The sequence below is a fragment of the Paroedura picta genome, chromosome 2 (assembly GCF_049243985.1).
Source record: "Paroedura picta isolate Pp20150507F chromosome 2, Ppicta_v3.0, whole genome shotgun sequence".
Taxonomy (NCBI): Eukaryota; Metazoa; Chordata; class Lepidosauria; order Squamata; family Gekkonidae; genus Paroedura; species Paroedura picta.
Genome location: NC_135370.1, coordinates 169,130,548 through 169,156,788, shown reverse-complemented (window position 1 = coordinate 169,156,788; position 26,241 = coordinate 169,130,548). Strand labels below are relative to the sequence as shown.

Here is a 26,241-nt window from a genome sequence, read left to right as displayed (position 1 = left end):
GCCTCCGCCTCCCCCACCCGGCGGGCCTGGATCCCGCGCCGCCCTACTCCGGAGTCAGCCCCCGCTGCACCTCCCGAGGAAGCATGCTTCGGATTGCAGAGCGCTCCTCTCCTCCGAGGTGGGCTTCGGGGCTCCATCGCACCCCCCTCTTTCCCCCTTCCTCTAAGCATCTGACCGGGAGCCCGGACAGCAAAACTGGGGGGAAGAAACACATCAAAAGGGGCAAGAACAAACGGGAGAGACCCCCCCCGCGCGCTGCCGCTGCCTTGCGAGCGGCGCTCCAATGGAATGAATGGAATATAAATAGCAGCCAATGGGAAGCGGGCCTCGGCTGCGCATAAAAGGGCCGCGAGGGCGGGGGGAGCGGTTCCACTCCGGGCAGGTCTTCGAAGGAGCGGCGGGGCTGCCAGAGGCGAAGGCGGACAAGGAGGAAAGCGGCAAAACGCGCGTCCAGGGCTAGGCTTGCGGATTCTCCGACGCTCCCGGTAAGTGCCCAGCTGTGGGCGGCCGGGGGGCGGGCGGAGGGTCTGCCGGGGGGCTTCGGGGGAGAGCCGCTGGGCGCCTGCCCCTATAAGAAAACGAGCCCGGGAGGGGAGAGGAGAGCGCTGCCTCCCGCGTTTGCAAAGCCCCCCCCCCACTTTTTTTTTTGCAGGGGGGGGGATGCTGGGGCTGAAGCTCATCCACCCCCCCCTTTTTTTTTGCAGCGGAGATGGGGAGACCCACCCAGGCTGGGGGGCGAAGGGGGCAGCCGGGGGTCTCGCCTCTCCCTTTCCCCTCCCCGGTGATAGATCTTTTTGGCCGCGGTGATCTGGTCCGCGTGAGCCGGGCCGCCTAAATCCAGATTAGCAGGTATTTAGCAGGGTATTTGCAAGGACGGCTCCCGGGCCAGGGCTTTAAACCAGCCGAGGAATGCGTTATATAAGGGAGGCGGCGGGGAGGGGGGGGTCCTCTCTCTCTCCCCCCCAATTTTTTTCCCTTTAATTTTTTTTTACGCAACGGGGACCGGCGGGTCTCCTCGGAGGAGGGCTGGAGAGGAGGGGCTGCGGGCATCGGGTCCCCGGCACATGCCAAGGCGGCGAGGGCTCCCTGCGGCTGGGCGCGCCAGGTGCGAAGGGCCAGCGCCCCTGCTCCGATGCAGCCGCGCTCACCTGCAGCCGCGCCCGGCAGCGACGCGCCTCCGGCCCCTCTGCAGAGGCACGAGCGACGCGGCGTCTCTGGGCGCTCCGGAGCTCGCCTCGAGTCTCCTGCGGACCCGCCTCGCCTGCCGCTTGCTCGCCGCCGGCAAAGCGGCCTTGCCTTCGCTTGAAGGTGACCCTGGCGACGAGGGCGGAGGGAGGGAGTGGCGGGGAGGCGCCTTCCGCCCCAAGCGCTGCCACCGCTGGAGGCTTTACCCTTGGCCGAGCCATTTAACCTTTGGGCTTCTGCCTGGGTGTGTGTGTGTGTCGGTGTGTGGCACAACCTGGGCTGGAAAAGCCCTGTTGGCACACCTGCCCGTCCCTGCAGCCTGTAGGTTCTCAGTGTGGACAGAGGCAAGGTGACCTTGCCTCATAGAATCATAGAGTTGGAAAAGGGACCTCTTAGGTCATCTAGACCAACCCCTTGCACTAGGCAGGACACTCACAACCCTGTCGCTCATCCACTGTCACCTGCCACCCCGTTGAGCCTTCAAAGAATCAGCCTCTCTGTCAGACGGCTCTCCAGCCTCTGTTTAAAAGTCTCCAAAGATGGAGAATCCACCACAAGGTGACCTCTCTCCCCTTTCTCCTGCCCCAGCTCCCCTCGCTGCCAGGTGCCCGCCATGCCATTCTCAAACAGCCACAACCTCCTGAAGATGAAATATTCGGACGAGGACGAGTACCCGGACCTGAGCGCCCACAACAATCACATGGCCAAAATCCTGACCTTGGAACTCTACCGCAAGTTGAGGGGCAGGCAGACTCCCTGCGGATTTACCCTGGATGACGTTATTCAGACTGGGGTGGACAACCCAGGTAAAAAAACGAGGGACACGACGACCGGTCTGTTCTCTCCCCCTCTGTGGTTTGGCGAGGAAGTGCTGCTTTGAAAATGGCATTGGGGATAAAAGAGCTCCATGAGGCCTCTATCTAAAGAGAATATATTTTTTCCAAGCCTCCTAGCTGGTTTAAATCCTTGGCACAAAGGTTGTTGCCGTGGTTTGCAAAAAAAGAAAACCCAAATGGATGGACCATCCGGGCATTGCTTCAGTGTCCACCAAATTCCGCAAGGACTCTGCTAAATCTCTGTAAGGCTGGACAATTGACACTTTTTTTTTTTTTGCTTAAAAAAAAAAAGAAAGCCGAGTTTGGGAGATGGGGAAGTTGCTTTCAAATTTCCTGCCAGCTGTAATTTTGCTTCGTTTTGGTGTCTTTTTTCAGTGGCACTTCTTTGGTAAACTGAGCCGGGAGGGGGGACAGATAACGTGCATGAAGCTTTGTGGCTTGTCTTTAATGCTTGCAGTGTTTGTGTCTTTCTCTGTTACTCTAGCGATCTCAAAATGGCCCCATTTAATAACCAGAAACTGCCTCCGGATGAGGAGTACCCAGACCTCAGCGCCCACAACAATCACATGGCTAAGGTCTTGACCCCGGAGTTGTACAAGAAACTGAGAGGCAGAAAGACTCCCAGTGGTTTCACCGTGGATGATGTCATTCAGACGGGGGTTGACAATCCTGGTAAAAAAACCCAAAGCAACCCCTCGGGTGTGGGGGGGGGTCCCATCAACATACCTCGTCAACTCGGTGTAGTGGTTAAGAGCGGCAGCCTCTATTCTGTAGAGTCAAATTTGATTTTTCCTCCGCATGTACCCAGCTGCGTGATCTTGGGCTAGTCACAGTCCTGTTAGAGCTGTTCTCCCAGAGCCGTTCCGTCAGAGCTCCCTCGGCTCCACCTAGAGAAAGGAAGGGAAGGCAGTTGTAAGCGGCCTTGGGACCCTTTTGTGTCATGATAAGCAGGGTATAAAAACCAACTCTTCCCATGGCTTCTTTAGGCTGACCTTGGCTGTGTGAAGGTCTCGCCGCTGCCTATCAAAATGCAGAATGGCTGGAGGAAGAACCTAGCCTGGAAAGCATGAATGGAGCTTTAGAGGGGGGGCATTTATTTATTATTCCCCACCCATGCACAGTCATAAGCCACCCCTCCCTGTGGCCCAAGAGACGCAGAGCTGGGCGCCAGCTAAATCTCCAGGCTGCTGCTTGACAGGAGAACAAGGCAGAACCTCTCTTTCAGAGGCAGCATAACACTGAATGCCACATGCTTAAAGAGAACAGTGCTCTGTCCTGGATGGGCCAGGCTAGCTTAGAAGCAGTTGCATTACTAGCATCCCTATGCTGCAGAGCCAAAGGCCGGGGTATACTTTAAACCAGGGGTAGTCAACCTGTGGTCCTCCAGATGTCCATGGACTACAATTCCCATGAGCCCCTGCCAGAGTTTGCTGGCAGGGGCTCATGGGAATTGTAGTCCATGAACATCTGGAGGACCACTGCTTGACTTACCCCTGCTTTAAACAATTTCATTTCATAGAGGAACAACCACTGAGGAAAATTGACCTGCAATAAAGCCATACAGAAAAGGAGAGACCTTTTATTTTATTTTCTTCTGTATAGAGTTTGCAAACATTGCTAGTAGCCTTGGGGTAGGTTTTCCTTTCTTTTTGGTTGTATAGCTTAGAAGCTAAGCAGGGGTTCGCCCGGGTTAGTCCTCGAATGGGAGACAGCTGAGGAAGTCCAGGCTCATGGTGCAGATGGCCAGCCACCTCTGAACATGGGCTGCCCTCCATCGGTTTTGATGACGGCAATTCCCGCTGCTCCCAAACTGCAGAAGAAGAGCTGTTTTTGGTACCCTGCTTTTGACTGCCCAAAGGAGCCTTAAAGGGGCTTACAATTGCCTATCCTTCCTCTCCCCGCAACAGACATCCTGTGAGAGAACTGGGTGACAGAGCTCTGTGACTAGCCCAAGGTCAGCCAGCCAGCTGCACACGAAGAAGCAGGGAGTCAAAGCTGGCTCTCCAGATTAGAGGCTGCAACTCTTAACCATGACACCAGGCTGAAAAAGCTGACACCATGGGTATTGGGAAGGAGATGGGGAGTTAAAGGGGCCCTGTCTACTTTCCCTTCATTGGAAAATGTGAACGAAGGGGTGGGGGGAGAAGCATCCAGGTCAGGGCACTTCATCCTTTCGTCCGATTGCTGCCGTGCCAAAATTCTGGCTAGAGTCTCTGAACTGGCTTGAGTCTCCTGCTAGAGTCTGTGAACTGGCTAGAGTCTCCTGCTTCTTGTAGGCTTCTTGCCGTCCTGCTTGTAAAAGAGATCTGTGTAAATCAGACCTTGCGCATTCCCAACAGAAGCACATCTCTCAAGAGCCTGGCATTCCCAGAGCAGAGCTTTAAGGGACACGGCAATTCTGTGCAAGTGCAGAAAACCTTATGTGGTGTGCAGTAGACAGTGGAATGCCGACAAACTTGGCCAGTTTGCTTCTGACCTGGGTAGCTCGAGTCAGCTTAGCCTTGCCGGATCTCAGAAGCTATCCAGGGCTGGTGATGGTAGACCGCTAAGGGAGTCCAGGGTCATTGTGCAGAGTAAGCCAAGGGCAAACCACCTCTGGACATCTCTCGCTTTGAAAGCCCTGTGGGGTCACTAGAAGTCAGCTATGTCTTGATGGCAAAACAAGAGAGTAAAGTTTCTAGTCCGTATCATATCACCATATCTGCTGAAATTTCAGAAGGCTTTTTGTGTCTGGCGTAGCTCCCTGTTCGTGTTTTTTTTGCCATATTGACTATTTTGCAAAAAAACCCACAACTGTGTCAAGAGTTTTTGAAAGGTTCCTGTTGGCAGTGGAGGAGAGGACCTGCGCTAATGGGCTTAAACTGCAAGGAGAACAGTACCAGCTAGATATCAGGAAAACAATGCTCACAGTCCAAGTAGTTCATCAGTGGAATAGGCTGCCTAAGGAAGTGGTCAGCTCCCCCTCACTGGCCGTCTTCAAGCAGCGGCTGGACAGATCCTTCTCCTGGATGCTTGAGGCTGATCCTGCATTGAGCAGGGGGTGGGACTAGATGGCCTGGATGGCCCCTTCCCACTCTGGGATTCTCTGAGTCTAGTCCAGAAGTGGAAGGGGCTGCCCCAGGAGGTGGTGAGCCCCCCCCCCCCCCCGGCAGTCTTCAAGCAGCGGCTGGACAGATCCTTCTCCTGGATGCTTGAGGCTGATCCTGCATTGAGCAGGGGGCGGGACTGGATGGCCCCATCCAGCTCTAGGATTCCATTTTAAAAGTTGGTCTACTTGCATTAATATATAGGGAACTTGGATTGTCCAGGGCAAAACTGTATTGTTGGAAGAGAGCATCTATCAGGCAAAGGCTTTAGAGGAGGAAATGCAAAAACAAGCCTTTATGGGAGTTTTGGAAGCCAGGCAATCTTTCCAAGTCATCATCTCTTGTGTGGATGGATTATTCAGATCACCTGCTCCAATGCAAAAGGACCTTCTTACATGAAGACGCTGGTATAGCCGTTAAAGTAGCCCTCTTTAAAATTACGTAGTCTGAACGTTACTCAGTAGAGCTATCTAGATCCTTCTGCCAGTGGTGACTTTAAGCAATTTTAATGTCTTTCATTTAAAAAAAAATGTTTTTCAAGAATCTCAGTTCTGAATGGGTTTTCGAACTACAAAGTCCTATCAGACTGGGCTTTCATTTAAACAAATTGTGGCTTATTTGCCCTTCCTAAGGCTTCTAATGTAAAAATTGTAAGTGGTATAAATTGTAGCCTGCCGCCTGGTGGTGTCCTTAGGGAACGGAGCATTCCCTGTTCTCCAGTTTGGTGTAGTGGTTAGGAGTGCGGACTTCTAATCTGGAATGCCGGGTTCAATTCTGCACTCCCCCACATGCAGCCAGCTGGGTGACCTTGGGCTAGTCACAGCACTGATAAAACTGTTCTGACTGGGCAGTGATATCAGGGCTCTCCCAGCCTCACCCACCCCACAGGGTGTCTGTTGTGGGGAGAGGAATGTGAAGGCGACTGTAAGCCGCTTTGAGACTCCTAGAGAAAAGTGGCATATAAGAACCAACTCTTTTTCTTCTCCTGAGCACCCACCTAAATCTTTCTCTCCTGCGTCGTTCTTCCTAAAGGCCATCCTTTCATTATGACCGTCGGGTGTGTGGCCGGTGACGAAGAGTGCTACGAGGTCTTTCGGGAACTCTTTGACCCCATTATTGAGGACCGCCATGGGGGATACAAGCCTTCGGACCAGCACAAGACAGACTTGAATCCGGACCACCTGCAGGTACAGAGGCCTCTTTTAAAAGCTGTGACTGTTTTACCCAAAGGAAAACAGCATGCACAGGACAAATCTCGGCTCATCCTGCACCTGTCTCCAGTCTCTAGCAACAAGGCTAACTTTTGCCTTACCCCTGTGGTGCAAACATCTGGGCTTTTCTCTTTGGCAGTAGCTTAGGAAAGGCGGCCTTGGTGCTTGGTGGGTCGCCGTGTTGTTCTGAAGGAGCAAAGCTAAGTCTGAGCCCAGCAGCCCCTTCGAGACCAACAAAGGTTTTATTCAGGGTGTGAGCTTTTGTGCGCGTGTGTCTGGCGAAGTGGGCATGCACATGAAAGCTTATACGCAGACCACAATTCAGTTGGTTTTAAGGGGGCCCCTGGGTTTGGACTTTATTCTGGCCCTTAGAGAACCAGCTTGAGCCAGCTTGATAGAATCCTAGAATCATAGAGTTGGAAGGGGGTCATACAGGCCATCTAGTCCAACCCCCTGCTCTACGCAGGATCAGCCCTAAGCATCCTAAAGCAATGATGTCGAGAGCCAGCTTGGTGTAGTGGTTAGGAGTGCAGACTTCTAATCTGGCATGCTGGGTTTGATTCTGCATTCCCCCACATGCAGCCAGCTGGGTGACCTTGGGCTCCCCACAGCACTGAGAAAGCTGTTCTGACCGAGCAGTAATATCAGGGCTCTCTCAGCCTCACCCACCTCACAGGGTGTCTGTTGTGGGGAGAGGAAAGGGAAGGCGACTGTAAACTGCTTTGAGCCTCCTTCGGGGAGAGAAAAACGGCATAGAAGAACCAACTCTTCTTCTTCTAGTTTTGTACTGTGTGGCTTGGACCTGCTGGGGCAGGTTCTGCAGCTGCTGGCAGGGGGCAGCTCTTTCTCCAGAGCGGCATTTGAGGGCATCTGGGGCTGTGATTGGAGGGGGGCAGAAAACCTTCCATCTGTAGTGATGCTCCAGTGCATCCCTGTCGATGTCTAGCTGATTTCAGCAGCAACCAGCTTATCCAAAAGTGTGTGTGTGTGTGTGTGTGTGGGGGGGGGGGAGAGATCTACAGCCGTAGCCCATCAGCATAGCTGTGCTCTCACCTCTGAGTCTGCCCCCAGGTGTATCAATCCAGGACTAGAGTGGTGGAATGCCGCAAGAAGAAATCCCTGGCCTGAGTCAAAAGACACGGCTTGGTGCAAATACAAGGGCTTTGTGTTATCTGTGGCCCAGATGCTCAGGCAGGAGCTGTTGGTAACTGTCTTCCTCGAATAGCTCTTCTGCCTGTGGAATGAGAGGGGTGCCAATGCAGCCTCCTTGTGCACACCGAGTCTGTTACATAACAGTCTGATGCAACATGAGCCGTCTTCTTGCAGTTGGCTTGCAAGGGAGAGCACTGCTGGAGGGCTGTAGCCGTCCCGGATGCCCTTGTTTGCGCAGAAAAGGCAGGCCTAGAAGAAACAGGGGAGCGATTTGCCTGCTGGCAGGAAGGGCTGATAGGCCCTGGCCGGCTGTCCTTGGGGGAGGGGGGCTCAAAGCAAAGAGGAGCCCTGTTGTGGTCCCCAGCTGTTTTGGGGGAGGCTATTTCCCCCAGTAATATGAACGTTTTCAAGATGAAAGATGCCAAGAACTGAAGACAGAGCAAAAAGGAAAGATCGGTATATAAGAAATTGAAGCAGAAGGATATCAGTTGCGTTTTGTGTTTTTCAACCACCTCTGCTTCCAGATAGTGATCGACTTGGTCCCTGGTTGCTTATTCTTAAATTCTTAAACAGATTATCAATTATTATGGATGTATGATAAGTTCCTTTAAGCTCATTCGGCACACCCACAATGTCTTGACTCCTTTTCATTTTTCTGCAAAATGTCAGCAAAGGGTTTCCAGTTTACAATAAAAGAGGTTATGTTCTTTTCCCTGATCAAAGAAGCTCCGCCATTGTCCAGTCCTCTACTGTAGGTATCTCTGAGGTTTCCCAGTTTTGCGCAGATAATAGCCTCACTGTCATTATCATGTGTGTAAACAAAGTTCCACTTGGTTGTCCATTTTATCTATCAAGCCCAAGAGAAATGCCCCTGGCTTCATCTGTATCTGAATTTTCAGAACCTTCTGCATTAAAGAGCATATTTGTATCCATTATTTGGGAGGCTTTTTTACAAGTCCACCACTTGTGGTAAAAGGTCCCTTTGTGCTGCTGGCTCTTAATGGCAAATTGCATGAGAAAGATTGCTCATATTATAGTGAGTAAGTATATGCAGTGTTTATTTTTTGGGGGGGAAGAATTGTGTATGCATGTAGCTGTAACTGACCCCCTGTTGTTATCAGGTCTGAGTTGGCTGGGCTAAAAGTGCCCTTTAAGATGCATGTCCTGAGCCTGCCCCACTACAATGTCCTTTGCCCCTTGCAGCATTCAACAGGATAGAAGAAGAGTTGGCTCTTATATGCCACTTTTCTCTACCCAAAGGAGTCTCAAAGCGCCTTCCAGTCGCCTTCCCTTTCCTCTCCCCACACCAGACACCCTGTGAGGGAGGTGAGGCTGAGAGAGCCCTGATATTCCAGCTTTCTCAGTGCTGTGGCAAGCCCAAGGTCACCCAGTTGGCTGCATGTTGGTGGAACAGGGAATCAAACCCGGCTCGCCAGATTAGAAGTCCGTGCTTCTAAGCACTACACCAAACTGGCTCTCTTCTGTAGGAATATAAACAAAGGCTTAGCCAGAGTTGTTCTGGACTTCAGAACAATCCTTGGTTACAAGATGGCCTAGTTTAAAGGCCCTGGAGGGGAAGGGTTGCCTTCCCACAACGTGGTGGGAATCTTCACTCAGCTTGACTTTGGGCTGAATCCTCCTCAGCTCGTTGACCAAATTCTTCCCAGAGGAAGCTTCAAGGCTGCGGCTGTGAATTTGCGGACGGGGCTGCTTCAAGCATTTCCCCCCTTTCTCTCTTGCAGGGGGGCGATGACCTGGACCCCAACTACGTCCTCAGTTCCCGAGTCCGGACTGGCCGGAGCATCCGTGGCTACTGTCTCCCCCCTCACTGCAGCAGAGGAGAGAGGCGTGCCATCGAGAAACTTTGTGTGGAAGGTAAGGGCCCGGTTGCTTGCTCTTTGGGGCCAGTGTGGCTCTGGCCTGGGGGGTTGGGGTGTCCCTGGATGCTGAAGGTCTGCATGGAGAGGGAGTAAGAAATGCCTTTTGGATAGCCCAGGCTAGTCTCATCAGGGCTCAGAAGCTAAGGAGGGTCAGCTGTGGTTAGTGTTTGGGTGGGAGACCACCACGGAAGTCAAGGGTGGCTAAGCAGTGGCAAGCAATGGCAGACCACCTCTGTTAGCCTCTTGTCTTGACCTGAATGGCCCAGGCTAGCCCAGTCTCCTCAGCTCTAGGAAGCCAAGCAGGGCTGGCCCTTCTTAGGACTTGGATGGGAGATGGCCAAGGATGGCTAGGGTTGCTATGCAGAGGCAAGCCCAGTCTCCTCAGATCTAGGAAGCCAATCAGGGTTGGCCCTTCTTAGGACTTGGATGGGAGATGGCCAGGGTTGCTATGCAGAGGCAGGCAATGGCAAATGACCTTTGAACATCTGACCTGACTTGATGGACCAGATTAGCCTGAATTTACCACATCTAAGAAGCCAAGAAGGGTAATAATAACATTGCCAATATTACCAGCATGGCACAGGGGTTGCAGGCAGGGCAAGAAGCTTGGCTGGGGGTGCGCCATCCACACAACAGCCTTGTGGGGTAGATCGAGATAGAGCATCCATCTGTCTGTAGCAGTGGAAAAGAGCGAGATCGGCGTGGTGGGACAAGAGGCAGAACTGAGCTGAGAACCCCCAGGGGAAAAAACGATTTCTATACAATCAATGAGCAATGGGTCTTCATGCCATTGGTCAGTTTTGGTTTAATTTCTGTGAAAGAACACTGGCCTTATTATATGGTTGGGGGTCACCACAACATGAGGGACTGTATTAAAGGGTCACGGCATTAGGAAGGTTGAGAGCCACTGATTTAGGCTGATCCTGCGTTGAGCAGGGGGTGGGACTAGATGGCCTGGATGGCCCCTTCCCACTCTGTGATTCAGACTATTGAAAACCAACTGGCCTCGATCTCTGTCCCTTCAGCTCTGGGTAGCCTGGAAGGAGATCTCAACGGGAAGTATTACGCTCTGAAGAACATGACGGACGCCGAACAGCAGCAGCTCATTGATGACCACTTCCTGTTTGACAAGCCCGTTTCCCCTCTGCTCTTGGCCTCCGGGATGGCACGGGACTGGCCTGATGCCCGGGGCATCTGGTGAGTAACATTTCCTCCCTACGGGAAGTGGGTCTATCTATCTGCAGGAGGGGGCCCTGAATTCAATTCTGAGTAGGGCTGGGTCTTTGGGGTAGTTAAAATAGAGTCCACCGTCAAAGCATCCTACGGAGTTTGAAGTCTTGCCTGTGTGGAAATCTTCCAAATGGGATTCCCTGTAGCCAGTCTGGTGTGCTGATCCCTCCTTAAGAACAGCAGACTCTGGAAAACCAGGTTTTGAATCTCCACTCGTCCACATACAGCCTGCTGGGTGGCCTTGGACTAGCCACAGTTCTTTTAGAGCTGTTCTCACACAGCAGTTCTATCAACCTTTCCTTCCTCTCCCCCACCCCAACAGACACACCTGTGAGGCGGGGTGAAGCTGAGAGAGCTCTAAGAGAACGGCACAATGAGAAGAGCTCTAAAAGAACTGCAACTAGCCCAAGGTCACCCAGCTGGGTGCATGTGGAGGAGCAGGGAAGGAGGAGCCTGCCACTCTTAATCACTTTATCACACTGGCTATGCCAAGATTCTTTCTTGCCTTCTCCTCATAACAACCCTGCCAAGGAATTCAGGCTGAGGAAATGCCTGGGTTAAGAAAATGCATGGATTTCCATGGGTGGCTGGAGATCTGAACCCAGGGCCTCTTATTCAGTCTGCCCCTCATGCAAACAAAACATGAATAAGCCAGCTTCCAAGAGTCGTGGTGAGAGGGGTTGGATTAGGACCTGGGAGACCTAGGTTCGAATCCCCGTTTGGCCACGGAGGTTTGCTGGGTGATCTTGGTCCAGTCATTCGTTGGGAGGATAAAAGGAAGATAGAGTGTTGCAAGCCCCCTGGGGTTCCCATTGGGGTGGGAAATGGGGTACAAATGAAGTCAATAGTTGGAGTGACAGCTCTGATGGTTTCCTCTAATGGAAGCAGAAGAGACAATTTTTGCATAACGGTTTTGGCAGGTCATAGAATAGAATCATAGAGTTGGAAGGGACCTCCTGGGTCATCTAGTCCACCCCCCTGCACTATGCAGGACACTCACAACCCTATCGCTCATCCACTGTAACCGGCCACCCCCTTGAGCCTTCACAGAATCAGCCTCTCTGTCAGATGGCTCTCCAGCCTCTGCTTAAAAATATCCAAAGATGGAATTCTAGTTAAGTGCACAACCAGTAATGCTGGTTCGGGGCTCAAGGGAATTTGACCCAGTAAGAACGCCAGCAATACTGGTTCTAAGATCCAGGATAGAGGCTGAAATTGTCCCTTGGCAATGGCATGTGAATATTGGAAGGTAAGATTACGAAACAGAGAAGGGTGCTGGGACTTGGGTTGGCGTCCAAAGGATCACTCCTTTCCAGCTCCCCTGCTGGCTCTTGTCCTAACTAACTAAAGGTGTTTCAGGCTGCCTGCTATCTGGAGCAGTGGATTCCCTAGCCATACAGGCCTTAAAAAAGAATTCTGGGGAAGCCAAGGATCTAGACCAGGGGTAGTCAAACTGCGGCCCTCCAGAGGTCCATGGACTACAATTCCCAGAAGCCCCTGCCAGCGAATGCTGGCAGGGGCTTCTGGGAATTGTAGTCTATGGACCTCTGGAGGGCCGCAGTTTGACTACCCCTGATCTAGACTCAGACTTAGTCTCTAACTTTGCAACCCTTCTCTATGAGATCTTTAGCTGGCAAGCTCTCCTGTCTTGGGTGTAACTTTTCCAGCGTGCTCCTTGGTAACTTTATCTCTCCCGTACCAAGTGAATGTGCTGGCAGTGCTGTCCATGGTAGCTGGGACGACAGTAGCGTTTGAGGAAAGGACAGGGGAGTTTCGAGATCCACTGCTGGGGTTTTTGAGCACGGATAGGCGTGCTGGGAGGACTTGCAGGCTGCCTAATCAAAGGCACAAGGGGTGGTCTGAGGCACTGGCAGGAGGCTGAGAACTTTCTGAATTCAGGTTCCCACCCACAGTGGTGCTAAAATATGTGAACCTTCCTTGCTTACTCATCCTTAGCTTAAGGCTCAGTTGAGCGAGAAGCACCATGTTGGATAATGTAGGAAACCCCCTGGGCTGTCTCAGGTTTTTGGAGAGATTCTGGGGAACCGATCTTACTACATCAAGAGCCAGTGAGGTCGTATGGGGTACTGGTTGACAGTGGTGGACTCTAATCTGGATAACTGGGTTTGATCCCCCACTCCCCTACCTGCAGCCAGCTGGGTGACCTTGGGCTAGAACTATAGAACTATAGGGTTGGAAGGGGGCATTTAGTCCAGCCCCTGGCTCAATGCAGGATCAGCCTCAAGCATCCAGGATAAGTAGCTGTCCAGCTGCTGCTTGAAGACTGCCAGTGAGGGGGAGCTCCCCATCTCCTTAGGCAGCCCCTTCCACTGTTGAACTAGAGAGTCCTGTTACTGCGGGTCCTGTCCTCTGCTGCCAACAGGCACCATTTCTTGCCCTCCTCCAAGTGACAACCTTTAAAATCCTTCAAGAGAGCCATTCTGTCCCCTCTCAGCCTCCTCTTCTCAAGGCTGAACATTCCCAAGCCCCTCTGCCTTTCCTCATGCTGATTTTCTCAGATCAACAAATTGGCCTTCAGATGTTTGCAGAGTGCCCCCTATAAAATCTGCTCCAGTTCTCACAGAGTGGTTCCCTTAGAGCTCTCTCAGCCCCAGCTACCTCACAGGGTGTCCGCTGTGGGGAACGGAAGGGTAGGTGATCGTAAGCCGCTTTGAGCCTCCTTTAAATAGTAAAAAGCGAAGTACTAAACACCAACTCTTCTTCTTTAGTGCTTAAGAGCAGCCGATTCTAATCTGGAGAACCAGGTTTGATTCCCTGCTCCTCCACATGCACCCAGCTGGGTGACCTTAGGCCAGGCAAGTTCTCTTAGGGCTGTTCTTACAGCAGTTCTCTTCAAGCTCTCCCATCTTCACCTACCTCCCAGGGTGTCTGTTGTGGGGAGAGGAAGGGAAAGGTGTCTGTAAGCTGCCTTGAGACTCTTCAAGTAGTAAGAACAAGGTACAAAACCCAAGCTCTTCTATGTGCTGGATGATGTGCTTTCAATGCATGTTAAGAACTGCTTGTGACTCAGTTTTCCTGTGTGAAACAGGGAAATCCACATGCAGATTATTCCTAGTGTGTGTTGAAAGTACGTTATCTGCATGGGTTATCTGGTCCAAATGGGCCGAGTGCTAAAAACCTATTGATAGCCGAACATTGAAAAATGTGGCCAGCACAAGGAAGACCGCTCTGCAGGGCTGCTGTCACTGCAAAGAAAGAATGCCAGCCCTCGACACAGAAGCTGTTTCAAAACAGGAAGCTCGTTCGATACGGATATTAAAATGCTTGGATAAAAGCTCCCTGGGGAAAAGATCTGCAGCTGTCTAAGTTTCTCTCTCCCTCCAGGCACAATGACAACAAGACCTTCCTTGTGTGGATCAACGAGGAGGACCACCTGAGGGTTATTTCCATGCAGAAAGGGGGGAACATGAAGGAAGTCTTCAACCGTTTCTGCACTGGGCTAACGCAGGTGAGCGGAGCGGGGGCTGAGGAGGGAGTCCAAGGCACAATTCCGCACTGCAGAGCAGCCTGCAGCGGCCTCGAAAATGCTGACTTGTTGTTGAAGCCGCTGTGTTTTTCGGATGGAGCTTTTGGTGCAGTGCGCTTGTACGAGCAAAGGGAGAATTTTTTTCCCCTGGTCAACAAACAGCTTTGCTGTTAGGCCTGGGAGTTCTCTCCCATTTGTACTGGGAGGAGCTACGATGGAAGAATACCGACCGTGTGTCTTCTCTGCCGGTATAAATTGGGAGACGCAGGGATCGAAGGCCGCTGACCTCGTGCCCTGCCTTCCTGTTTTAAAAATAAGAATCCTGCCTTGAATTCCCTATTTGGATTTTGCAAACAGCCCACTTGCAGGTTTTATGTCCGGAGTTGCATGCATGTCTGTAAAAACAGAACTGCAAGGGAAGCTAGGAGTCATCTAGTCCAGCCCCCCCTGCACAGTGCTCTCTCCCTCTCCTGTGACCCCTTCTGTGTAGACCCAGTCAGTGCTTGGAAGGAGTTGTGTCATAGCACACGCACACAAGGGATAACTGATTTGATTGCTGTAGTGGTTAAGACCGGCAGCTTCTAGATTGGGGAACCAGGTTCGATTTTCCACTCCTCCACTTGCAGCCAGCTGGGTGACCTTGGGCCAGTCACAGTTCTGTTAGAGCTGTCCTGACGGAGCAGTAATATCAGGGCTCTCTCAGCCTCGCCTACTTCACAGGGTGTCTGTTGTGGGGAGAGGAAAGGGAAGGTGAATGTAAGCCGCTTTGAGACTCCTTCTGGCAGTGAAAAGTGGGGTAAAAAAACTTCTTCTAGTTATGTCCCCGCCTCTGCTCACGTAAGGGGACCCAAAGAGTCTTACATGGTTCTCCTCTCTGCCATTGTTATCTTCACAACAACCCTGCAAGTTCTGGAAAGCTAAGCGTGTGTGACTGGCCCCGGGTTACCCAGCAAGCTTCCCACAGTTGAGTGAGACTCTCAGCTCGTAGCCTGGTGTTCTTAACTCCTAAGGCACACTGGCATGTTTGACCCATGTTGCAAGTCATCGCTTCAATAGGCTATTGCTCTGGATGTCACAGATTGGGGTCCATCATGGGTTTGCTAAACTATAATCTCCCCCCACCCCGCACTGGTAGCGTCATCAGGAAGGTGTAAGAAGTAGGGATGTGTGCCTCAGCTCGGTTTGGCCAAGGCGCACATCCCTAGTAAGAAGTTGCACAGGCCGATACCCTTCCAAGTTTCCAGTTTTGCAGTTCTGCCTGAGTGGCCCCTGGACTGTGAGGGTACTGGATCAATCTGCAGGCTTTTTATTCTATCTTGGCTCACACGCCATCCGCTGAATAAATGTCCCCACAGTATTTTTAAGTGGGAACGCAGAACTACAACCATACAGCAGGGGAAACAAGTGGAGTCCGAAGCTGCTTGGGGAGAAATGTGTCACGGGGTCTTGATTCCACAATGTAGGTAGCCTTCTCCTCAAGGGAGGGCCCCAATTAGGCCCTCCCCTCTAAAATCTCTGGAGTCCAGGCAGAGTTTTATAGAGTTGGAAGGGACCTCATGGGTCATCTAGTCCAGAGGTAGTCAACCTGTGGTCCTCCAGATGTTCCTGGACTACAGTTCCCATGAGCCCCTGCCAGCGGTTGCTGGCAGGGGCTCATGGGAATTGTAGTCCATGAACATCTGGAGGACCACAGGTTGAGCACCCCTGATCTAGTCCAGCCCCCTGCATTACGCAGGACACTCACATCCCTCTCGCTCATCCACTGTCACCTGCCACCCCCTTGAGCCTTCACAGAATCAGCCTCTCCATCAGATGGTTCTCCAGACTCTGTTTAAGAATTAAAAAAAAGGTTTTAAATTGCCGTAAAAGCAAACGAGGAGGATCTCTGGGTCACGGTCTTTGGGGAAATCCGCTGTTTCTTCACACTCCTCTCTCTCTCTCCGTCTTGGGCCTAGATCGAAACGCTCTTCAAGTCCAAAAACTACGAGTTCATGTGGAACTCCCACCTTGGCTACGTCTTGACCTGCCCTTCCAACCTTGGGACCGGCCTCCGCGCCGGAGTCCACATCAAGTTGCCCAACCTCGGGAAGCACGAGAAGTTTGGCGAAATCCTCAAGCGGCTGAGGCTGCAGAAACGGGGCACAGGTGAGCCGGGGGAGTCCGGTGGGTTCTGCCCGCTTTGGGTTGCCTTTCAGGGCGAAAAGAACAAGGGGGCTTTGAGTTAAAGCAGCGTGGATGCCAATCCTTGCCGCTGGGTGACCTGATGTCCAGAGAGACCGCTGTGTTTACTGTTTCTCAAGGGGAGGGGATCCATTCATATTTACGTCAGTGATCTAGTGCAAAGACTTATCGGGCCCAGGATTCATACCCCCTTCTGTTGGTCAGCAAAAGGTTTCTGTTCTGCTTTATGGTTTCCCGTACAAGAGTTAGTCTGGGAAGGCTACGTAACAACTTGGATACTTATTGTAAGGAAGTGTCCCTTTCCATCAACTACACAAAAACAAGAGTTATGTTTTTTAGGAAAAGACCTAACAAATTTCTTTGGAGTATACACAATATTCCTATAGAACACTGTAGTACATTTTAATATCTTGGAATCACCTACAGTGGGATCCTAAACTGGAATACCCACCTTGCAACTATAAAGGCATCCAGTCTAAAAATCATTGGAGCCATTCTGAGATTTTATTACACCAGGGAAGGGTTGATCCAGCTCTAACGCTCTTCGCAGCCAAGGTCATTCCTCCCCTACTATATGGCATCATTTTGCAAGGGACACTCTCATTTGGAGACTTCGGTTAAGATGCTTCTTGCACCATAGTTCTGGTGACAAACTTTCTCTTGGACGGGATCCTCAGTGCGGTGGCTGCGGGTGTCATAGTGCTATCATGGTGTAGTGGTTAAGAGCAGTAGCTTCTAATCTGGGCAGCCATCTTTGATCCCCACTCTTCCACGTGCAGCCAGCTGGGTGACCATGGGCCTTTCCCAGTCCTGATAGAGCTGTCCTCAGAGCAGTTCTGTCAGAGCTCTTAGCCTCGCCTACCTCACAGGCTGTCTATGGTAAGCCGCCTCGAGATTCCCTCAGGTATTGAAGAGTGGGGTCTAAAAACCCTCTTCACCCACCCCTCCTAGCACTCTTCAAGTGTCTTTAGAAAGTGGGCCAGTGTGGATGGGGCTGCTGCCCAGCAAGGCCCCTGATTGGGCATTGGAGAGTTGATGGCCATGCAGATTTTTTTAAATGCTGATTTAAAAAATCACAGGCCAAGGATCTTCACGGTGTAGCCGGAGGTCACCTGTGGCCGCCATTTTGTGACTCTGCCCATCAGACTAGGCCAAAATTCTGAGGGTTCCCTCAGGCTCCAAAGGGCTGGGAGGCCTCCTCTTGGATGTTGTTTCGCCGTCTGTAAAATGGCTAAAGGTTACCTTTTTGCTTTCACGTTGACGGTCTCACCTGCAGTGGTTCTCAACCTTCCTAATGCCGTGACCCTTTAACACAGTTCCTCATGTTGGGGTGACCCCCAACCATAAAATGATGCCAGTGTTCTTTCACTGAAATTAAACCCAAACTGACCAATGGCGTGAAGATCCATTGTTCATGATTGGTTGGTTATAAATCGTTGGGCACCTTCAGGAGGAGCGGCAACATGGCAGCACCCCTGCCCTAGCTGCTCGCCCTGCCGTGACCCCTGTGAAAGGGTCGTTTGACACCCAAAGGGTTCCCGGCCCCCAGGCTGAGAACCACTGATCTAGAGTTACCCTTTTCAGACAGCCTTTGGAGAAGAGAAGCCTTCTATCAGGCATTTGGGAAATGCTGTGGCGTCGTTTCACTCCTCGAAGTGGAGCCCAGAGATGTAAAATTCATCAGGACGCTGCTAATCTTAATAAGGGAGCTAAATGCGGAACGTAAGAGCTTTTTGCAAGGACATCACATAAACAGAGGGCGAATTCCTACAGCCTAGTGTAGTAGATTACCATGGAGATCGTTTATTTTGGGCTTTGGTTGATTCAGTGCTGGAGATTCTTAAAAGGCCTGGATGGATTTTTTTGTCTCTGGGTGGCTTCCCATGCTTCTGGTGTGTGTGTTTTGCAACTATAAAATGGGGGGTATGCATGTGTCTCTTCTCACATACAGTAGAAGCAAATTGTTTATAGGCAACGATTGCTCTTATGCCACTAATGTTGCTGTATGAACTGCCCATCTGGAGGTGCCTTTTGGCTGCATGGAGCAGAGACTCGTAAAGAGACACAACAGGCAGCAGCTTCCAGAATCTGGGCTTGGTTCATTTGGTTCTGTGCAGGGGTAGTCAAACTGCAGCCCTCCAAATGTCCATGGACTACAATTCCCATGAGCCCCTGCCAGCAAAGGTACCTTTTGGCTGCATGGAGCAGAGACTCGTAAAGAGACACAACAGGAAGCAGCTTCCAGAGTCTGGGCTTGGTTCATTTGGTTCTGTGGAGGGGTAGTCAAACTGTGGCCCTCCAGATGTCCATGGACTACAATTCCCATAGGCCCCTGCCAGCCTTTGCTGGCAGGGGCCTATGGGAATTGTAGTCCATGGACATCTGGAGGGCCACAGTTTGACTACCCCTGTGTTAGGGTGTGACTGGTTCTAAATACAGAGACATAGCAAACCAGCCTTCTCTCCACAGGGACTAAGGAGGCAGAGCTAGCCCAGAACTGTAAAGGAGGTTGCCTCTAAAGTTTCCCATCTTGTGCTCTCTTCCTGATGGCTTTGGTAGCACATTGGCTTCTTTTCCCCTTAGACTGGTCCTGCATTGAGCAGGGGGTTGGGCTAGATGGCCAGTATGGCCCCTTCCAACTCTATGGTTCTATGATTCTCAACCAGGTCCCAAAGCATCTAGTAATGGATACTATAAAAAGGCACTGTGAACCAATTATGTTTGGCCCAGTCCAGAATCTGGTGGGCTAGTTGTTCAAGGCCACAGACCAAAAGCATTTCGGCTTGCACCACCTGGCCACGCCCAGCATACTTGCAGTGCAAAAATTGAAAGGGTATCTGAGAGGTGGCAGGGGTGTGTGGTGGGTGCACAGTTTGGAAAATTTGGTGGCTGCTGTTAAGTGGCAGCAGGCCTATGGTGACCTGGTAGGTGTTTTGAAGGCAAGGGATATTCAGAGATGGTTTGTTTCTACTTAGCGACCTTAATGTTTTGTGGTGTCCCATACAAAACCTAACCAGGTCTGACCCTTCTTAGCTTCCAGAATCTGACAAAGGTTGGGCAAGCCTGAGCAATTCAGGTCAGGCCAGCCCAGAAAATAAAGAGTTATTCCTTCTTAGAATTGACACAGAAATAATCCTTTACAAAGTCTAGTTTAATTAAACTCTCGGGCTCCACATCGCCAGGGTGAGAGAAAAATATGGTAATGAAGGCGCTGTAGTGAGACAAAAGCAGGTGAAATGCCACTTGTCTTCCAACAAAAGTCTCTTTGGAGACAATTAAATATTTTGAGATGAGCCTTTAATGCTCCATGTTGGTGTCGCCCTTATCCTCGCTGCACGGAACTTCAACCAATGCTGACCAAAACAGTAAGATGAAGAGCTTTTGTCCTGCTTCCATGCAGCATCTGGGCGCGTCGTTCGTCTGCCATCTTAGCACCACGTCTAAACTTCTCTTTCGGTTGGGGACCTCATGCTGCACGTGGTACCTGGGCCAGAGACTAAAAGAGTTGTGCTGCTCTCTTTGCAAGTCGGACTGGAGTGTCCTACTAGGCTCAGAACTGGTTTACAACTGGGGTAAGCCCCTGTCTAAACTTCGGCTTCGCCATGAACTTGCTTGGGCAGCAGGGCTGAGCCATCAGCTTGAAGGCATCCTGTCAATAAATCCCATTAGGAGCTCTTCTGTATGTTTCCCGGATAGAAAAGGGGGGTATTGTTGACTGTGCTTGAGCAGACCGGAGGATGTGTGTGTTTTCTTGCCAATTAATGATCTGCGAAAAGCTCTTAATTACCTGGGGGATGTATTAAAAGCTACTGTACTGCTTCCTCTGAGCAATAGGATGATGGGCTCCATCAATGAATGGCTCCCTCAATGGCTACTAGCCACGTTGATTAATATCCGTCCTTGGAGGCAACGGCTGGGTGTTAAGCCTTGGTGTCTATGCCCCGTTTGGCTCGCCAAGGCTTCTGGTTGGCTGCTGAGCTAGAGGGACTGCTCAATGTCCTTAAGAGCTTTGGCCTGAACTCCTGGAAATCTGGCTGCCATTTCTTTTCAGGATGGTCCTTTCCAATTCCTTGAGGAATATTGACCCTAGCTTTTGTGGTTGCTGCAGCGTTTCCCAGACTTACAGAACACGCGTGGTCCTTGTAAATGCAAAACAGTGCAGCCATGAAATTCAGTTTGGCCCTGCAGAAAAAGTAGCAAAATCTCACAACAAAAGGATATTTTCACGTGGCATGTAGATGTTTTGTGGAACTCTCTGCAACAGGATATGGTCGTGGCTGCCCACTTGGAAAGCTGTAAAAAGAGAAGTGGACAAATTCATGGAGGACCGGCCAATCAGTGGCCACTAATCAGAGTGGACATCTATTCCCTCCAGTAGCAGAGGTTGTAGTATACTGCCTCAAAATGTTGCTGGGGAAGCACAGGGAGAGGGTGATGCTCTTGCAGCCTTTCTGTTTATGTGCCTCCTGGAGACACATCGATGGCCACTGTGTGAACAGAATGCTGGGCTGAAGACAACTTGTTTTTTATATGCCGCTTTGCACTGCTGAAGGCGTCTCAAAGCAGCTGACAATCGCCTTCCCTTCCTCTCCCCAAAACAGACACCCTGTGAGGGAGGTGAGGCTAAGAGCTCTGGTGGAACTGCTCTGAAAACAGCTCTAACAGGACTCTGACTGGCCCAAGGTCACGCAGCTGGCTGCATGTGGAGGAGGAGCAGGGAATCAAAGCTGGTTCAATTCGAGGCTGCTGCTCTTAACCACTGCACCACACTGGGCCTCTAACATGGTTCTTTGTATGTTCCTGACATATTTCAACATAACCCAAAGCTAATTTCAAGTAATGAATAGATTCTGAAGATAAGCCTTAGGCCTGTGGAAAGATCTTTTCCATCCGCCATCTCCTGCCTCTCAAATCTGTCTCGTTAGGGGAAAAAAAATACTTTCAAGCAAGATGTGTCCAAATCTCATCCCGGAGATTTTGCTAATCTTGCCAAAACTCTTTTGACTTGGAATGTTCGATCTAAAATTTGACTGCATGTTTCTCCCCCCTCCTCCTTGCAAATTATCGCAGAGTCCCTTAAATCAGGGGTAGTCAACCTGTGGAAGGGTACCTGCACACGAAGGCTCTCATACCTTGAATCCAACTTGGCTGGTCTCAAAAGATGTCCCGGGGCCCTAAATGTGGAGGCCCCCATCCCTCCTCCCTCCCTCCCTGGGCTAGGCGCTGATCTTCCAGGAATCTCTCAAGGGTAGTCAACCTGCGGTCCTCCAGATGTTCGTGGACTACAATTCTTATGAGCCCCTGCCAGCAAATGCTGGCATGGGCTCATGGGAATTGTAGTCCACGGACATCTGGAGGATCACAGGTTGACTACCCCTGCCTTAAGTAGACTTCCGGAGTAAGTAGACTTAAAGAGTAAGTAGACTTAAGTAGACTTCTGTAACAACTCCGCCTGCCAACTTGATGTGTGTTCTTGCTTGCTTGCTTTTTTCATTCTTAGGTGGTGTGGACACAGCTGCTGTCGGAGGGGTCTTCGACGTCTCGAATGCTGACCGCCTCGGGTTTTCCGAGGTGGAGCTGGTACAGATGGTGGTGGACGGGGTGAAGCTGCTGACCCAAATGGAGAAGTGCCTGGAGAAGGGGCAGCCCATCGACGACCTCATCCCCAGTCAGAAATGAGCAAAGCACTTTAACCCTTCTGCCCCGCCCCCCTCCGCCCACGCTTCTTCCTAACTTATTGGATGAATAATCAAAAGAAGAGAAACACTCCAATAAACAAACGAAAAAAAACCCCACCCTTGTTGGAGTCCAAAAGAAGAAAATTTCCACTTAGTAACACTCGTAGAGAAGTCTTCCATCCATATGCGTTAGAGTTTATTTTTTTGATGGCTGAGGTGTCACTGACAAAACTGAAATAAAAACCATTGTTTGGCCTGACCAAGTCGCTGTGGGTTCTTAAAAGAGGGTGTGTGTTTTGCGTGTGTGTGTGTAAAAAATGGAATTCTGGGGCATCACAAAATCAATGAGTTGGAAGGGACCTCCAGGCTTATCTAGTCCAAGTACCTGCAGAATGCTGGAAATTCACTACTGCTTGCTCCTCCCTGCAAAAGCCAGAATCCGCATCTGGTCTGGCCTGGAAGAAATTTGCCTCCTGACCCCAAAGTATGGCATTTCCCTGGACATGCAAGAAAGGGCCACAAGAGCCAACACAATCCCTTCTGTCCACCCACTCACAATCTGCCTAAGTTCACAGAATCAGCATTTCTGTCAGATGGCTATCTAGCCTCTGCTTAAAAGCTTCCAAGGAATGAGAACCCATCAACTCCCGAGGAAGCCTGTTTTTACTGAGGAAGCATTCTAGTGGTCAGGAACTTCTTCCGGGTATCCAGCTGGAAACACTCTTAGCTGAAAATGACTCAGCAGCAGATCTTCCTAGTGCTTTAATAAGCCTACATACAGCCACACACAGTCCTGGTTTGGCCTGGGGCCCTGTGTGGGAGGAAAGAGGTCCAAACATGGCTCTGGTCCACTGCTTGTATTACATGGATGCTTCCTCTGCCCCTCAGCCCACCAAGTCCAGTGTTGCCCCATTCAGAGTTGCAGTGGCTTTCCAGGGTCTCAGATAGGCCTTCCATATCCTGTCAAAAGCAGCCAGCTTGGTGTAGCGGTTAGGAGTGCCGACTTCTAATCTGGCAAGCTGGGTTTGATTCCCCACTCCTCCTCCACATGCAGCCAGCTGGGTGACCTTGGGCTCGCCACAGCACTGATAAAACTATCTGTTGGGGGGGGGGAGGGAGGAAAGGGAAGGCAACTGTAAGCTGCTTTGAGACTCCTTCAGGTAGAAAAAAACAGCATATAAGAACCAACTCTTCCTCCAGAAACCCCACGTTTTCAGTAAGCCCTGGCTGAGGAAGCCTGATCTACAGTCTGGAACTGTGGGCCACGTGGGGCAGGGCCTCTTGTGGACATACCTTTATTGAGCTGGCCACGTATGGCAAGAATCCATGTCTTGGACACTTGTGAGGACAGGCTAGATTGCCTCTAGGTACCCCACACTGTGACACTAACTCACTTGCCTTCCTTAAACACTCTACAAATATCGTTTGACACAAAACAATAGCTGCTTTGGATTCTTCTGGCCATCTAGATGGCTACGTACTGTTACTGTAGCCTGTTGGATAAGGTATATACTTGATTTGGTACAAAACAGTATTCTCTGGAAAGGTGCATAACAGCTGGGGCATGTGAGTGAGCTGGAGTCTGTTCCAATACCAGGAGAAATAAGATGAACCTGTCCATTAGACTGTGTCAAAGGTCATTAACAGGTACAACTTCTGGGATTTTTCTTTCTACACACTGCTAGATTATGGGTTTTGTTTTTGGGATGCTATAGATTCCTAGTAGCAGGATCTTCAGGTTACTGAGACAATTAACAGCTGAGCAGCTTAATAGTTCACTGAAGGGTTCTGGCGAACTCGAGAACTTGCATCTTGAATTCATGCTCCCTTGGCTTCTATATTTGGATTTTGCTGTGAATGATCATAGCTGCCTGTTAATTTCAACCGACAAATCCATAGGCTAATACCTTGTCTATTCCCTAAGCTTGGGATGAGTTGGGGACCACTAATTCTAGATGTTTGCTTACACTCCACCCACCCACTCCAGCTACTTTTACGGGCCTAGCAGTATAGGCTTAGAGCATAAGCAATTGTAAGCCGCTTTCTTTCTAGTAGTGAAAAGTGGGGTATAAAATTCAACTCGCATTTATACTTCCATTTGTGTACTGCCTTTTTCTGACTGACTGTCTCAGTCTTTTAGTTAAAAAGCAGCTGTCAGCAGTGATTCTGAATGGGTAAGCCTATTGAGGCACAAATGAAGAAGTGACCCCTTAACTGAAGAGCTATTGCCAATGTGAAATGCTTTACCTTTATATCTGAAATTAATTGAGGTGATGTTCAGTCTTTATATTAAGACCATAATTGCAACCAGTGAAGAAGAAACAGAAAGCGGGATTATATACCTGGGACCCCGTTCTTGTTGCAAAAACATTTAAATAACCTAGGACTGCATTTAATACATTTCAAAAAGATACCACTTTTTACCTATTGGTTTTGTTTGCTTTGGGGCCCTGTGGATCTTAGCAAGTTCCGTAAGTGCCCTGGTCTCTCCTGGAAACTTGTCCCACTAGTCAGGAACCAGGGTCAAGTGTGGCCTGGGATCTTCAGCTGGTTGGTGTTGTTTGACCGAGATGATCTCTGGGGGACGTATTCAGAAAAGCGGTCCATCAGACACGCAGGGTCCAGACCGCATAAGGCCTTAAAGGTTAATACCAAAACCTTGAACCAGATCCAGAACTCAACGGGGAGCCGATGCAGCTATGGCAAGACAGGTCTTACGTGTGCTCTCTATGGTGTTTATGTGAGGATCTGGGCAGCTGCATTTTGGCCCAGCTGTAATTTCAAGAGCAGGGTCAAGGGTAGGCCTGCATAGGGCGAGTTACAATAGTAGAGTCTAGAGGTGACATTGAATGGATCACGGTGGCTAAGTGTTCCGGGATGCTAGCAGCTTGGCTTGACTTGATAGAATAATGCCAGCTGTGCTACCTTCATGACTTGAGCCTTTATAGGTAAAGAGGCATCAAAAATCACTCCCAGGTTCCTGGCCGGTTGCACTACTGACTCCCTGTCCAGCCTGGGGAGTGCGCTTCTTGGCCGGGTCCCTTCTTCCCCAGCCAGAGGACCTCCACCTCGGAAGGGTTCAGTTTAAGGTTGCTTGCTCTGTCATTTCATCACCACTTCCAGGCACTGGACCAATGCACTCGGAGGGGCATCTGGCTGGCCATCCATCAGAAGATAGAGCAGGGGGTCATCAGCATACGGGTGGCACCCAAGCCCAAAACTCTGAACTTGTTGGGTGAGAGGGTGCATGAAGATGTTAAATCACATAGGGGAGAGAATCACTCTCTGTGGAACTCCACAAGGAAGTTTGATCCTCCCTGTTTGAGACCCTCTGACCTCAACCACAGAGAAAGGAGGTAACCCACTGAAGTGCAGTCCCCGTATTGACAAGGCAGTGAGCGAGAACCTTGTGGTCTACCGTGTCAAATACTGCTGTGAGATCGAGCAACACCAGTGGAGCTGACTTGTCTCCTTCCACCTGTCACCAGAGAAAATCCATCAGGGCAACCAGTGCTGTCTCAACCTCATTGCTAGGGCAGAAACCCAACTGGAATGGATCCAGAACCAATGCTTCCTTCAGGAATGCTAGCAGTTGGTCCATGGCGGCCTTTTTGGTCGCCTTCCCCAGAAATGCTAGATGTGATTTGGTTGGTAAGTGGCTGGGTCCCAGGAATTGATTGATGGTTTCTTCAATGGAGGAGGAACCACTGCCTCTTTCAGAGCATCCGGGAAAGTCCTTGTGGACTGGGATAGGTTTATTATCCCGGAGCCAGTTTGGTGTAGTGGTTAGGAGTGCGGACTTCTAATCTGGCATGCCGGGTTCGATTCTGCACTCCCCCACATGCAGCCAGCTGGGTGACCTTGGGCTCACCACAGCACTGATAAAACTGTTCTGACCGAGCAGTAATATCAAGGCTCTCTCAGCCTCACCCACCTCACAGGGTGTCTGTTGTCGGGAGAGGAAAGGGAAGGCGACTGTAAGCCGCTTTGAGCCTCCTTCTGGTAGGGAAAAGCGGCATATAAGAACCAACTCTTCTTCTTATTATTATCTCCTGGAGGGGTCCTCCTACCTCCTTGTTGCTTGTTTTTAGGAGTCTGGAGGACCAGCGGTCGGCTTCATTGAAGCCAACAGCCTATCAGCATCAGCCTGTGCAGGACATCTAAAACTAGTCTCCAATAATGGGAAGCAGGCTTCCCCTGAAACAAAGGCTCGTTGATAAGTATTGATCTTGCACAATGAAAAGTTGTCAGTTTTCGCCGTGGGAAACGTCAGGCTGAAAGAGTACAGAGGGCTCCTTTGTCCTCTACGAGGAGC

The 26,241-nt window shown here is 50.7% G+C and overlaps 1 protein-coding gene across 2 annotated transcripts; it reads left to right on the top strand.

Moving 5' to 3' along the window:
- Nucleotides 1-330: 330 nt before the first annotated feature.
- On the top strand, nt 331-22,185 carry CKB (creatine kinase B). 2 transcript variants are annotated; one of them, XM_077323767.1, is made up of 8 exons: nt 331-485; nt 2,506-2,693; nt 6,140-6,294; nt 9,213-9,345; nt 10,376-10,547; nt 13,926-14,049; nt 16,023-16,212; nt 21,749-22,185. In XM_077323767.1, exons 2-8 carry the CDS (start codon nt 2,516-2,518, stop codon nt 21,925-21,927), a joined length of 1,131 nt encoding a protein of 376 aa, XP_077179882.1. In that variant the 5' UTR covers nt 331-485; nt 2,506-2,515; the 3' UTR covers nt 21,928-22,185. The 2 variants fall into 2 exon arrangements, with proteins under 2 accessions (XP_077179882.1, XP_077179881.1); XM_077323766.1 differs by lacking the exon at nt 2,506-2,693 and adding an exon at nt 1,774-1,991.
- The last annotated feature ends 4,056 nt before the right edge of the window (nt 22,186-26,241 follow it).

Excerpts from the sequence above, each read along its gene's own strand:
- CKB (XM_077323766.1), top strand. The coding sequence starts at position 1,799 with ATGCCATTCTCAAACAGCCACAACCTCCTGAAGATGAAATATTCGGAC. Across the intron at positions 6,295-9,212 it reads TGAATCCGGACCACCTGCAG|GGGGGCGATGACCTGGACCC; the intron begins GTACAGAGGCCT and ends TCTCTCTTGCAG. Across the intron at positions 10,548-13,925 it reads CCTGATGCCCGGGGCATCTG|GCACAATGACAACAAGACCT; the intron begins GTGAGTAACATT and ends CTCTCCCTCCAG.